Source organism: Tasmannia lanceolata, unplaced genomic scaffold (genome assembly GCF_043159265.1).
Source record: "Tasmannia lanceolata isolate RefF3 unplaced genomic scaffold, GAP_Taslan_0.1 ptg000015l, whole genome shotgun sequence".
NCBI classification, from domain to species: Eukaryota; Viridiplantae; Streptophyta; class Magnoliopsida; order Canellales; family Winteraceae; genus Tasmannia; species Tasmannia lanceolata.
Window position 1 is genome coordinate 38,742,622 of NW_027518692.1, and position 13,237 is coordinate 38,755,858.

The following is a 13,237-nucleotide window of genomic DNA, read 5'->3' on the forward strand; positions in this document are numbered from 1 at the left end:
TCGCTGCATGCCAACAATACGTAGGGGAAAAAACAAAAGAAAGAAAATTTACAACTCTGGCATCTCCATGCCAAACAAAAACAGTCTATACTGTGAACAAAAAATTCATATAGGTTTGTCCTCTTTACAGTAGTGTAATTAGGGGCATTGGAGGGAAATTTCTGCAGTCTATATGTCCTGGAATTTTCAAAGATAAATAAAAAGTCATGTGCTTTTTAATTTTACAACTTACTAATTCTAGCACTTCTTCTTTACTTTGGTTTACAGCATCAAGGAGTTGCATTAAAAGTTTACTAAACAAGAATAGAACACACAAAAAACCCTTGCCACTTGCCATGTATGTAATAAGAGTATTATGTGTGATAGAGGCATAAATTAAGCAAAATATTAGACAAATGAACAGATGACAATAACTATCAAATGAAAGAAGAAATGAAGTTCGTGAAACAATGTTCTTTTGTTATCTCTCTCAAAAAATGTAAGTATAAACATATAAAGTAGCTGAACATGCAAAATCAGTTCAACTCTATGATTTAGCCGACACTTTGAATTTATTGCTAGCACGCATGTTGTGCCGTGTCCGACATAACATGCGTGTCCACATGTGTCAATACTCCTTTGAACACTTTTAAATGTACCACTAGATGTGTTAGGCATAATGTGGGCATGTGGACACATTTTTGTACCATGTCAAGTATGACATTATATTTTATTATAGAATATTTTTTTTAGCTTTTTTATTATTAACTCTTCTTTTAGCTTTTCTTTAACTAATATGTGTTGTTATATCCCCTCTCCTAAACCTAAAACCCTAAACACTCTTATTCTAATACTATATTCAATGTATCATATTGGTCTCCCTTTATACCTGTATATTGGAGACGGAAGAAAACTAGATTAAATTGATGAATGCATTCTTATTTGATTATCTCATGTTTGCTTTAGATTATAGTTGATTAAAGCTAAGATTTATTAGTTTGTTAAATGAATCCCATATTTATATTGTTACAAATTATGATAGTAATCTATAGTTTTATGTACGTACATGTTGCCATTTCTAGATTTTTAGATGGTGCCATGCCAAACAACCCGTATCCGTGTCGAAACTAGACAAATGAATCTGGGTCCACAAATTATGATTATATATACTTTCTATTTCACCTGTGACCCCATTTCTAAATTTGGGGATTTGCCGTGTCCGACACTTCGTGTCCATGTCGACATGCGACACTTATGTATGTGTCCACGAATCCTAGGTTCAATTGGAGGGAATATAGTGAAATGAAAGGATTTTGTTCAGTCCAAGTAGACACCGTACACTGGAGGACCTATACGCTATATTACATATGCACTCTTGAAGATGAGAAGATAAGCTGAAAAGAACATGAGCTTCTTTAAATATATGAGATGGATTGTGAAACATGTTAGTCAACAACTTGATCACATAGCACAGATAATAAACCTTGGTTTGGAATGCAATGCAACAGCTAAATAATAATATATGCTTAAGCACGACCATAAAAACATGAATGACTGAGACGTCCAATTGCATATTCAATTGAGAATGTGAGTATAGTTATAACTACTCAAGGTGCCATCTTATCTCCAACACCTAAATAAATGATAAAAGAAATGAATGTATTACCGCCTCCATGCTTTGGTCTCTTTCACTCCCTTTATTAAGAATATATTCATTAACCGGTGCATCTCATTGCGAATTGTAAGTACCAAAGAAAAAGAAATTTTCAATAGAGACAAAAAGGTACTATAACAAGAGGTTGGAAATATAATTTCCTTAAAAGAAGAAAATTTACATTTTTTCATATCTCAAATAATTCATCAGCCATACAAATGGTTCCCCTCGAGTAAGAGGGCAACCGGATGAAAAGCAGAAAGAACTTTGGATCTAAAAGTTTTCATAGGAGTTCCGGATTTTCCAAATCGCAAAAGAGAGTCATTCCCTAATTCAAATGACCGGTAAAGTAATTCCGCAATTTGGAAGCCCTAATTCCATGAAACCCAAGTAGGCAAATCCCAAAATCTAACCTAACATAGGCGACAAAAATATCATTTCCTTAAGGGCCCGTTTGGATGTCAAGAAGATTTTGATTTGGATTTCTCACATTTGCAGTCCATTTTGCGTTGTGATTTGGATCCGGATCAAATCCTAGGATTTCCAAATCACCCACTGACAGTGAAAAAAATCAGATTTCCAAATATGTTGTGGAAATAAGTAATTGCAAATCCGCAGATATGGCAGTTTCCTTCACCCTATTTGCTCCTCAACCTCTCCCCTCCAGTAGGAAGTACCCCCTTCTCTCTATGTCTCCCTCAATATGAGCTGACAGATCTATTCATTTTGTATTCAAAACTCAATTCCAAATCCAAATACAAAATATGAGGTATCCAAACAGGCTAAAAGAATTGGTGAAAGAAAATTTACATTTTTTTCTTATCTCAAATAACTCATCAGCCATACAAATGTTTCCCCTTGAGTAAGAGCCTAACAGGATGAAAAGCAGAAAGACCATTATGAGGCATGGAGCAGAACCTTGTGGATTATATTTGAGTCAATGCAAACGCGATAATCATCTTCACCAAATGCTGGAGCACAATGAACAACCCCAGTCCCACTATCATCACTAACATAGTTGTCTGAAACAACCCTGAATGCAACTTCTGAAAACTCCAAGAAATAATCAAACAATGGAACATACCTGTAGCCAAAATTTTACCTTGTTAGTCAAAAGTATACAACCTAGGGATGACAATAAAATGATAAAAAAAAAATCCAGGAGCTTGAAGCAAAAATAACACCAGATGTTAAACCACTATATAATCGTGACAAACTCAGATAAGGTCGAGATAACAAACTCGTCAATGCACTATACACAATAACACGTTAATTGTTTGAAAATAAATGAAGCAGTCATGTCTGCAAAAGAATTTTACCAGTAAAAGAACTTCTAAATAGCTTCATGTGCCAATATGATTACTAGAAATCTGAAGGCAATCCATGAATTAACTTACAATGATACAGCTGATAAAGAATTCATTACATTCATATGAAGGGAACAGAGTGCTTACTTCATTCCCACAAGGGAAGCACCAGTGACTTTTTCCAACAACTCATAAGAGCCTGTATCTTTTGCATTCTTAACTTTTTCATTTGGATGGCCCTTGCTCTTAGAATTTGACAGCTTCGGATCTTGGACAGACCCATTTGGTGTGTCTGATTTTAATTTCTTACTTGGTAGCTGGGACATTCGAGATTCTGCAACAACGTACGTTGACCCAGTCAACTTGTCCCGAACCTGTTTGCATTTCCAGTGAGCATAAGTAATATACATGACAACAAATCAAAGCATGCAAAGATGTGAGGTCGCATTATACATGACCAATGTGAAATAATCCGTTTGAGAGTTTACATAATAAAATTCATTAAACTCAAGTACCAAGGTGATGTACAACAGTGAAAGATATACAGTCCTTCGGGTTCCATTATTCTGAGAATGACCAGGACACACAAAAAAACTTTCAAGTTTCAACTTTATGATATATAATTCAATGAAAGCCACAGCCAGGAACCTAACCCTTCCAGGTTCTGGCCACAGACTACGGCCCAAAGTTCAACACTATGGCAGTCTGTCCACCACTTGAGTATGTAGCATCACACCACATAAAACTTGAGCATCAGACACGAGAGAAATCGGAAAATTCTTCTGCCAATATAAAAAACTAAACCAAATTCCAGCAACGTAGTACATAAAACAGGACATAACACTCAACCTCTGAACTTGGCCCCAACCGTTCATCTAAATCCCCCCTAAAACCCTAACCTAATTTAGAAATAAGCTTTCAAAACATAACAACCCCGCTTTCTACCCTCTGGTATCCGTGTGTCTTTGTGATGTTGTGGAGTTATAAAACCTACATAAGATGACATAAAAACGACTATCACACTCCTGAAATTCAAACCCCACACCCCACAGATAATTAAAATAAATAAAAAATAGAACTTTGCCCCCATTATGTTTGTGGGGAGTTACAATAACAAAAGGGCCACCAAAGACTCCTAAGGTTCCCCAAAAACACCTGTTACTAGAACAGAAATAAAAAAAATAAAAAAAATATATCTGGAATCACAAGTTGTAGACTTGTAGGATCCAAACTTCTCTTTGTTGTTTTCTCGTCATAGTCCCTTTTGTCTTCTCTCCCTCTGCTCCTTCAGCATGATGGATGCTTCTGCATCAAGCCAAAAAGAAACAATAATGGTACAAGACAGGCATCTTAACGGGACAAGACGCATCTCGTGCCAGTTCAACAATCCTAACATAATACACTGAAATTTGCCATGCAAACAACTGAACTGTTGCCTTCTTTATGAATAAGAACACTCCAACTCCCTCAAAACAACATGAAATCTCAAAGTGTTTGAAACTTTGAATCTCCAAGAAGGAACGGACTCCTTTCGAAGCCAACAAATTGTATTGAGGGAATCGCATTCAATCCATAGTTTTGAAGCTCCAGCTTGAGATATCAGTCTGACACCATTCTCTTTCTTTTTTAATGGTTGCAATTTCATTCAAAGAAAAATGAAAACCAAGATGGTCAACCCAAAGGTACAAGAAGAAAACTACAAGTAGAGAGAGAATTATCATATAGAAAAAAAGAGGAAACAAGACAAGAAGAAACAAGGATCGAGGAGGAAGGAAATCAAACATTTCCAACTCCGACCCCTCGCCACCCCCTCTCTTGCTAGACTATCCGCCACACCATTAGCAGATCTTCTAATATGTTTAAAGATGATAGACGAACCTTCCACCCAGTCTTGAATCTCATCAAAGAACTGAGCAAATCTCCATGGAGGCACTACCGATCCACATAACCATCGAATGACATTTTTTTAATCTCCCTCCACAATCACCTTATCCAGCCACTCCTTGTTCAAACAATAATGCCCTGATAAACAGCTCTTACCTTTGCCTCGCTAGCATCTACAACCCCAATAGGACCGTAAAAGGACCAAAAGAACCTCACCACTAGAACCTCTAAGAACACCTCCAATACCAGCAGGGCCAGGGTTACCCATGCTAGATCCATCAAAATTGAGTTTTAGAAACCCAGTTGCAGGTTGGTTGAAGTGGAAGCATGCTTCAGGAGTTCTGTGCAACCGTAAAATACCTACCAAGTTGAAGGGAAAGTTTTATAAGATGGTTGTGAGGCCAACCATGCTGTACAACTACAGCTCAGAATGTTGGGCCACCAAAAAGCAGCATGTGCATCAGATGAGTGTAGCGGAGATGCAAATGAGGTTAGATAGAATTAAAAATGAAGACATGGTTGTGAGGCCAACCATGTTGTACAACTACAGCTCAGAATGTTAGGCCACCAAAAAGCAGCATGTGCATCAGATGAGTGTAGCGGAGATGCGAATGAGGTTAGATAGAATTAAAAATGAAGACATCCGTAAAAAGGTGGGGGTGGCACGAATTGAGGAGAAGATGAGAGAGCACCGCTTAAGATGGATTGGGAATAGGCCTTTGGATGTTCCAGTGAGAAGAAGGGACTCGTGCCAAGTTGATGGAGTAAAAAGAGGTAGGGGTAGACCGAAAACAACTTGCATAGGAACAATGAGGAAAGACTTGATGGCTAGGAACATAACAGAGAACATGACCTCGGATGGAGAGAATGAAAGAAAATGATCCATGTCGACGAACCCAACTAGTTTGGGACAAAGGCTTAGTTGAGTTGAGTTGAGTTGAGTAACCCGGTTGCAAGCGCCTCCCAATCTTGCACAATCAATGGATGACTCAGTCTGACACCATTCTATACACCACAAACTTCAGCCTTCGCCACATCACAACTACCGCACAGACATGCAAAGGAGGGAATAACCTCAGAATTATGGTCGGAGAAAACTCACCAACACCGTTGATCTGGTTGCAGTGTCACTCCGGTTAAGAAGCTTACTACTACGATCAAAGTTCGAAATACTTCATCTTGCAGGTGGGGGAGCGCAAACCTTGAGGGTGAAGGTAGGAGAGCGCAAACCTTGAGGCTGGAGGTAGGGAAGGAGAGGGGGTATTAAGCACTAATCCAAATCCAATCGTCAATAATGTCTCGAACAGCTACATAAGCGAACCATTTCACATTAGAAGCATGCACAGAAACCACAGACATAATCCAATCTAACACCTTACCAATCAAATTAGATTTGTTGTTAAATATACAACCTTTCTATCATTCCACATTATCCACATTGCTAATGAATATAGAAATTTTTCATAAACAATCAAGTTTCCTACTGCTAGGCCCTTTACGCCGCCACCACTTCTAGGGGGAATTGACCGATGAACAGTGAGAAAGATCCGGACACACTCTGAACATACCAAATAAATAGCTTCAAATGTAATGTGCTATCGAGCATTGGGTGAATAGATGAGCGGAGGATTCCATGGAAAAGCCACAAAACACGCAATCACACTCTTGACAGATATCCCTCCTAACAAGTTGATCCCTAGTGAGAACTTTACCATGAAGGATACACCACAGAAAGGTTTCAGCTCTAGGGGAAGCAAGAGAATTCCCAGCATAAGGAAATCTCAGACTAGGAGAGCTAACGCTAGACGAGGAGCGGAAGGACTTAACAGAATATGAAAGATTTTACTCAGGATTCTAAACCAACTCATATGCATAGTATGCAATTGAAAAATAATGACTCCCAATCATTGCGGGTAACCACAACAACTCGTTGGAGACTCTAAGGAAGTTCACTTCCCGCAGAGGTGGGGTAACAATCCATTGCAAATCTTCCCCTTCAATATAGTCAACAACCAAGGCCCTAGGGGTAATAGTAAGAGCATAGATATATGGGAAGGATTTGGACATGGGTTCTCCACACCAGTTATTCAGCCAGAATAAAGTATTCTTACTATTTTCCAATACAAAATGATATTGGAATACCATCTTCCAATTTCTCCATAAGGGGGATTCATCAGTCACCCACTCCACAGGCCTGAGACACATACTGGGTTTTTGGTACTCGGCGTTGAGAACTACAGCCCATAATTCATCATTGTTGTTGAAGAATCTCCACCACAATTTTTCCGTAAGTGCATAAATTTGGGTTTTGATGTTCTTAATACCAAGACCACTGGCAACCTTTGGACGGCACATCAGCTCCCAATTAAGAAGGTGAACTCTCCTGAAAGTAGAATCATCATTCCATAAGAAGTTTTGAAATATCAAATTGATTCTATCCGCCACAGGAGGGATTCTATACAAGGATAGGTAATGGGTTAGAATGTTCGAAAGAGACCTTAAGGCGATCCTCCTAGTGAGAGAAAGGTACTTGCATTGCCAAGATTCAAGACGAAATTCAATTCTCTCAGCTACCAGATCCCAGTCATGATGAACATGGCTGAGATTCCCATGTCTAAAAAAAGGAAGGGAGAGAGGCAACATATATTATCAGAAGAGATGATGCATTGAAGCCTCGTATGGGAGTAATCAACGTTTTAAATTTCAGTTTCGGTTTTAGTCGCCACGGAAAGTTAAAAGTTTCGCTTTCAGTTTGAAATTCTAGTGGAAATCTTGTAAAATCTGTGGAATTTTTTACATCTTCCTACGCATTCGATGTGTTCAAAGCCCACAACAATTCAGTTTCCAACTTGGCAAATGTGACATTTCTTATATTTCTCCGATGTTTATGGGTCTAGCCATCAAGCTTTGGTTCAAGTCAGCTCTCCTCTGTTTACTTTTAGAATGAAAAGGGTCCTACTGGTGATCAATTTCAAAGTTTATTTAAATCAATCAGTCAAACAAAAATCAAAATTCAGAAGGATAAATATGCTACTCGCCTTTTTGCCAAATCACATTAACCATAGCAATGACTCAACTGAACTTAACTGACCTTCACATAGACTAAATTTGCATTGACACAGAGAGCAAGGTTACTAGGAAGAGTCCATGGTGTGGTTGTCCAGGCCACTAGAGCTGCATTATGTGGATCGCCAACTATTGGAAAGGACGCCATGATTGCAGGGTCAGATACATCCTATGAGATTTGAAAAGGTTAGAGATAAAGGGGGAAATACTTCGGTACAAAATATTGGGAGCTCTAATAGAGGGTTGCAGTGAACATCAAGAAAATCTTCATCATTACCTTATAGTTCAACCCAGCCTCAAAATTTGCAAGTGGGGTTTTAAGGCCGGTGCTGTATGGCATAACCTGCAAAAGAAAATCAAAATTCACGTTCTTCAAAACCAGTAAATACCCATATATGAAGAACCAGATCATAAAGATAAACTCAAACAGTACTTGCCAGTGAAAGAGTAGAATTCACAGCTTATAGTGCTGTATCAGGCAATTGATAAAAAAAAATGTATGTCTCTGAAAAACTGGGCAATGTGATGAGCGGTTGAGATGCGCAAGATGCATTAAAAGCAGGGAGTTTGTAGGCACAATATGATATTAGTCACCAGAATTGTACCCTTTTTGGCCGTATGGATACAAGGATTTTTGTAATCTAGGATTGTAAAATCCTGAATTTTACAAGCTAAAACCTGGAATTTATAAGCTAAAACCTGGAATGTCCATTTTCAGGATTGTAAAATCTAGGTTTCAGCTTATAAAATCTAGGTTTTAACTTATAAAATTTAGGTTTTAGCTTATAAAATTCAGGTTTTAGCTTGTAAAACCTAGGATTTTGCAATATCCTGGATTACAAAATCAATGTATCCAAGCAACCTTTTGACTATGAGAAAAAACAACCCAGATGATGTAGCAAACGCTAAGTCAGTTCAGATCTTTTATAAGAAAGTATAATTCACACTTTATAATGTTGTATCGAGCAATTGATAAACAAAAAATGTGTCCCATAAAAAAAATGGGCAAAATGACGAGAGGTTGAAATGCGCAAAAAGCATTAAAATTTAAAATCAAGGAATCTGTTAGCACAACATGATATTAGTAAGCAGAATTCTACACTTAAACTATAAGAAAACCAACCCAAACAATATACCTTAAACCCTTGATAAACCAAACCCTTCTCATAAAGCTTCCCGAAAACCCACCAAACAGTCTCCATATACTCAAGATCCATAGTCTTATACCCATTCTTAAAATCAATCCATCGCCCCACCCTCTCCACGATTTTTTCCCACTCTCCCACATACCTAGTAACAACACTCCTACATTCCTCATTATACTTATCAATCCCCATCTCCAAAACATCCTCTTTTCTCTTAATCCCTAATTTCTTATCAATCTCTTGTTCTACAGGAAGCCCATGACAATCCCACCCAAATCTCCTCGTTACGTGATGGCCCGTCATTGTTTGATATCTGGTGACCACGTCTTTGATTGTTCCGGCAAGGATATGGCCGTAGTGAGGTAATCCAGTGGCAAAAGGAGGGCCATCGTAGAATATGTATTCGGGTTTGCCTAGGGTTTTTTTGAGCTGGTTTTCAAAGGCTTTGATTTGTTCCCAGTATTTGAGGATTTTCTCTTCTTCGTTTGAGAAGGAGAAATCCTTTCCTTCACAGACCTCGTCCATGGTGGAAAATTAGGGTTTGAGAATGGGATAGGGTTTGGAGGGAACTGAGATGGGGTTTTAGGGTTGGGGCTTGGGTTTTTCGTGGAGAGTAAGCTATGAAGGAATTTTGGCTGGATTGGAAAGGGGAGTGTTTTTAAAAGAGGATTCTGGCTGTTAGGCTCGTCCCTGACAGTCACCCGGTGGGCCCCACTTGCTTCCCTGCTTTCGGATCCATTTGTCCGACCAAATTCTAGGTCCCCGATCCGATCAAGCTTCATTTTAGGGTTTTGCGAAAACAAACTAACGGCGATGATTTTTTCGCTCTCCTGTAGGATAATACGCCCCTCTTAACGTGATTTGACCATTTTGACGTCAAAATTCTTTAAAGTCCGCCACAATTCACGTTAAAAGGGGGGCGCATGTCAGATTCATCACGGGAGCAAACAATTGATGAGGTGTGGCTTGTGCTAGGGAAGATTCCATATGGTGTTTGCGTGCACGAATCCCAGCATTTTTCAAAAAGTACTGTGGACTCACTTCATAATATGATCCAAACCGTTCGTTTTGTAGGTAACAGCTTAAATAGGTTGTACGGCTAAATCACCTCCATTGGATCATCCTAACCCTCTGATATGTAGATATTTCTATAGTGTCCAGATCCTATATAGATGGGAGGATTAGGATCCTCCTGCGGAGATGATTTATGGGGTACAGCCAATTCAAGTTGTGGCCCAACAAATGAACGCACTGGATCATACTATCAACTAGTCCACACGGTACTTTTCCCTGTTTGCTTGCCATGCTTTTATGTGATCGATCCGTTTGTCCAAACCGTGAACACAGGTCCGGACAAATTCTATGAAGGCCTTGTTTGGATTGCGAGGAACACGTCTGCGTCGGAAATTTTCTTCTTGGCAATATTTTTTTGTTTGTGTTTGAGAGAGAACTGATATGATTATGGTTAAAAAAAAAGTGATGTGATTGTGGTTAATTTAAAGCAGTAATATCAACGGCTGAAGGTCCTCGAAATAAAAATTGAATTGGGTTTTTACAATTCATCTTTTTGTGTGTGAAAAGATAGGAAATTTTAAATTTCCTCTCCAAACCTTTCCTGAAGATTCTTAGAACTACTTCTGTTGCGCAACATGAATCAACAGTCTTAATTGCACACATTTACCCCTACGTGCAACCTTATAATTGGTGAATGGAAAATCGTGGAGAAAGAGCAGCGGTCCATGATGCAGATCATAGATTCCCACCTCGTTTTTCTAAGATCGACTTTCCTCACTTTGACGGAAAGGATCCTACTGGGAGAGTTTATAAGGTGGAACATTTTTCATATCGGAAAATACCGGAAGATCAATGGATCTCATTGGCCTCATTCGACATGGATGGTGCGGCGTCCCAGTTATTCCATGGGTACCGCCGCCTTCATCAAACCCCTTTACGGCTCGAGTTTGTGGATGCCTTATGCACTAGATTTGGGCACTTGAATATGAAAGCTTTGATGGGGCTTTGGCCAAAATATGACAGCAAGGATCCGTCACAGATTACCACCAATATTTTGAGCGTCTTGCTAATAGAGTTGTAGGGTGGTCTGAAAAAGCATTGCTCTGACGTTTCATCATGGGTCTGCGAAGTGAAATCGGGTCGGAGGTGATGATTTTCAAGCCTGCGACTCTTACGGAGGCTATGAGACTCGCACGACGCCAAGAAGAAAAGCTTGCTCGTCAAAAACGAGTTGACAAGAATAGTCCATCATACGCCACCACCAAACACAAATTTTGGGAACAATGGTGCAGCCCAAACTTGTGGCTGATTCATCTGTGCCTCAGATACAACGTCTTTCTTATGCTGAGATGAAAGAGCGCATAGACAAGGGCCTCTGTTAAAATTGTGATGAGCAATTTAAGCCAGGTCATCATTGCGAGAGTATGCAAATTTACCTATTGGATGGAGATGACGAGGAGGAAGGAGAGAATGCAGTAGTGGTCGTTGACTCCCTCTTTTTCCACCTTGAGGACAAGGTGCTTTTCAAGTAGGGGGATGTTAGGATTCATTGGCTTTAGCTGGCTTTATCTCCTTTATTTTTTTGTGTTTCATCTCTTATCGAGTAGAATCCTATTGGTAGTTGCTATTATCAGATGTGTTTATAAGAGTTTGAGCCGCATCGGACTCTAGTTTGGTTAGTCTATTTAGTTGTAGTGGATGTTTCTGTAGAGAATAAGAAATGATTAGTAATTTTATGAGTATTTCCTCTCTAAAAGGAAGCTATTTTCTTATTTCGTTTATGAGGTTCCTAACATCCTTTGATTGATCCTCTCCAACAGATTTTTTTCGCACATCCTCCCTCTATAAAAACCCATGCAAGGGTCCTCTATAGACAACATCATTTTCTCACACGAGAAAACCCACATCAACAAGCTTCTCACAAGAGAAACCCTACAACTATAGGCTCTCCTTCCTTCAAGCTTTTTCCTCGTTTTCTTCTTTTCTTATCTTGCATTTCTTGCTCTTTGCAATGGCGGGGCAGAAGCTCGTGCTACATCTTCACAGCTTTCAAACAAGGTCACAGTGACCCACCCTAATATCCTCTTGTACTCGCCTCCAAAACGCACTTTGACGGTCATCTCTATAAAGAGGGAAGGCCTAACCCTTGATTTTACGATTGGGATTCATTTATGCTGACTCTACCCTCTTGCTTGCACTGATTTGCCTGTGCTGATCTTATTCATATTTGTTTTACACTATTTTCATCATCTTGTTTGTGTCTGTTTACACCAATTTATCAGGCTATTCATGCTTCATTTGTATTGGTTATTACTGTGTTCTAGGCAGACTTGCAACTTTAAATCCTACATATTTTGACTACATTAGCCTAAGATCTTGAATTTCATTTGGTTACGAAACTCGGCTTGCTTTTGTTGTTGACCACATCTTATATAAACTCACATATTTATTTGATTGTTCTACTGTCAAATCATTGCAGAACCATATTCTGTTATTGCCTTCATCACTTGATACTTCTCCCATTCATTATGCAATTGTTTATTCTTGATGTTATGTGTGAATCCGAACTTTACATAACCTCAATATTCGTGTAAACGTATTTTGTTGAGCTTTGACATTATTTGGGAACTGCATGCACCCCCTCGAGGAAATAAGATTTCATTGTTTAACTATTCTCTTTAACATCTTCCTCATCACAATTATATTAATAATAAAAAATCTATTGCTCCTTGAGCCTTTGTTACAGTGAGTTATCCATGTCTTGATTACATTACAAGATAAAGAATCAACATTACCCCGAAATCATCTCCGCTGAATGATCCTAACTCTTCGATCCATAGAGATTCACATATGGTTTCATCGTATTAGATCGGAGGGTTAGGATCGTCGAGATAATTTTTTGGGGCACAACTTATTTAAGTTGAAGCTCAACAAATGAACGATTTGGATCTTTGAACAGAGTGGCCCAGTAAATATTATAAAAATTACGTGGTATCTATCTATATATAATAAAGAGGAAGGAGGGTTTATTGTTCACCGCTGACGTGGGAGCCCTCCCCTTCCTCCCTCGGATCTACGTGTCATTTAATTTCTTATGTGGAATTTTGTTAAAAAAGTCATTCCTAATTCCAAATTTTAAGTCGTTATCCCTTGATTTTTGGGATTTTCAACGCAATTATAATCGGAAC

At 38.8% G+C, this 13,237-nt stretch overlaps 1 protein-coding gene across 1 annotated transcript in view; it reads right to left on the bottom strand.

Moving 5' to 3' along the window:
* The window catches only part of LOC143847144 (tRNA synthetase class I (I, L, M and V) family protein), a 74,882-nt gene extending 65,208 nt beyond the window's left edge, over positions 1–9,674 (bottom strand). Inside the window, exons 1-5 of the mRNA XM_077355851.1 lie at positions 9,027–9,674; positions 8,168–8,233; positions 7,916–8,059; positions 3,088–3,314; positions 2,552–2,717 (exon numbers count right to left, since the gene is read on the bottom strand). Of these exons, the coding sequence (XP_077211966.1) occupies positions 2,552–2,717; positions 3,088–3,314; positions 7,916–8,059; positions 8,168–8,233; positions 9,027–9,560 (1,137 nt within the window). The 5' untranslated portion in view covers positions 9,561–9,674. The remainder of the gene's footprint in view (positions 1–2,551; positions 2,718–3,087; positions 3,315–7,915; positions 8,060–8,167; positions 8,234–9,026) is intronic.
* Positions 9,675–13,237: the final 3,563 nt, after the last annotated feature.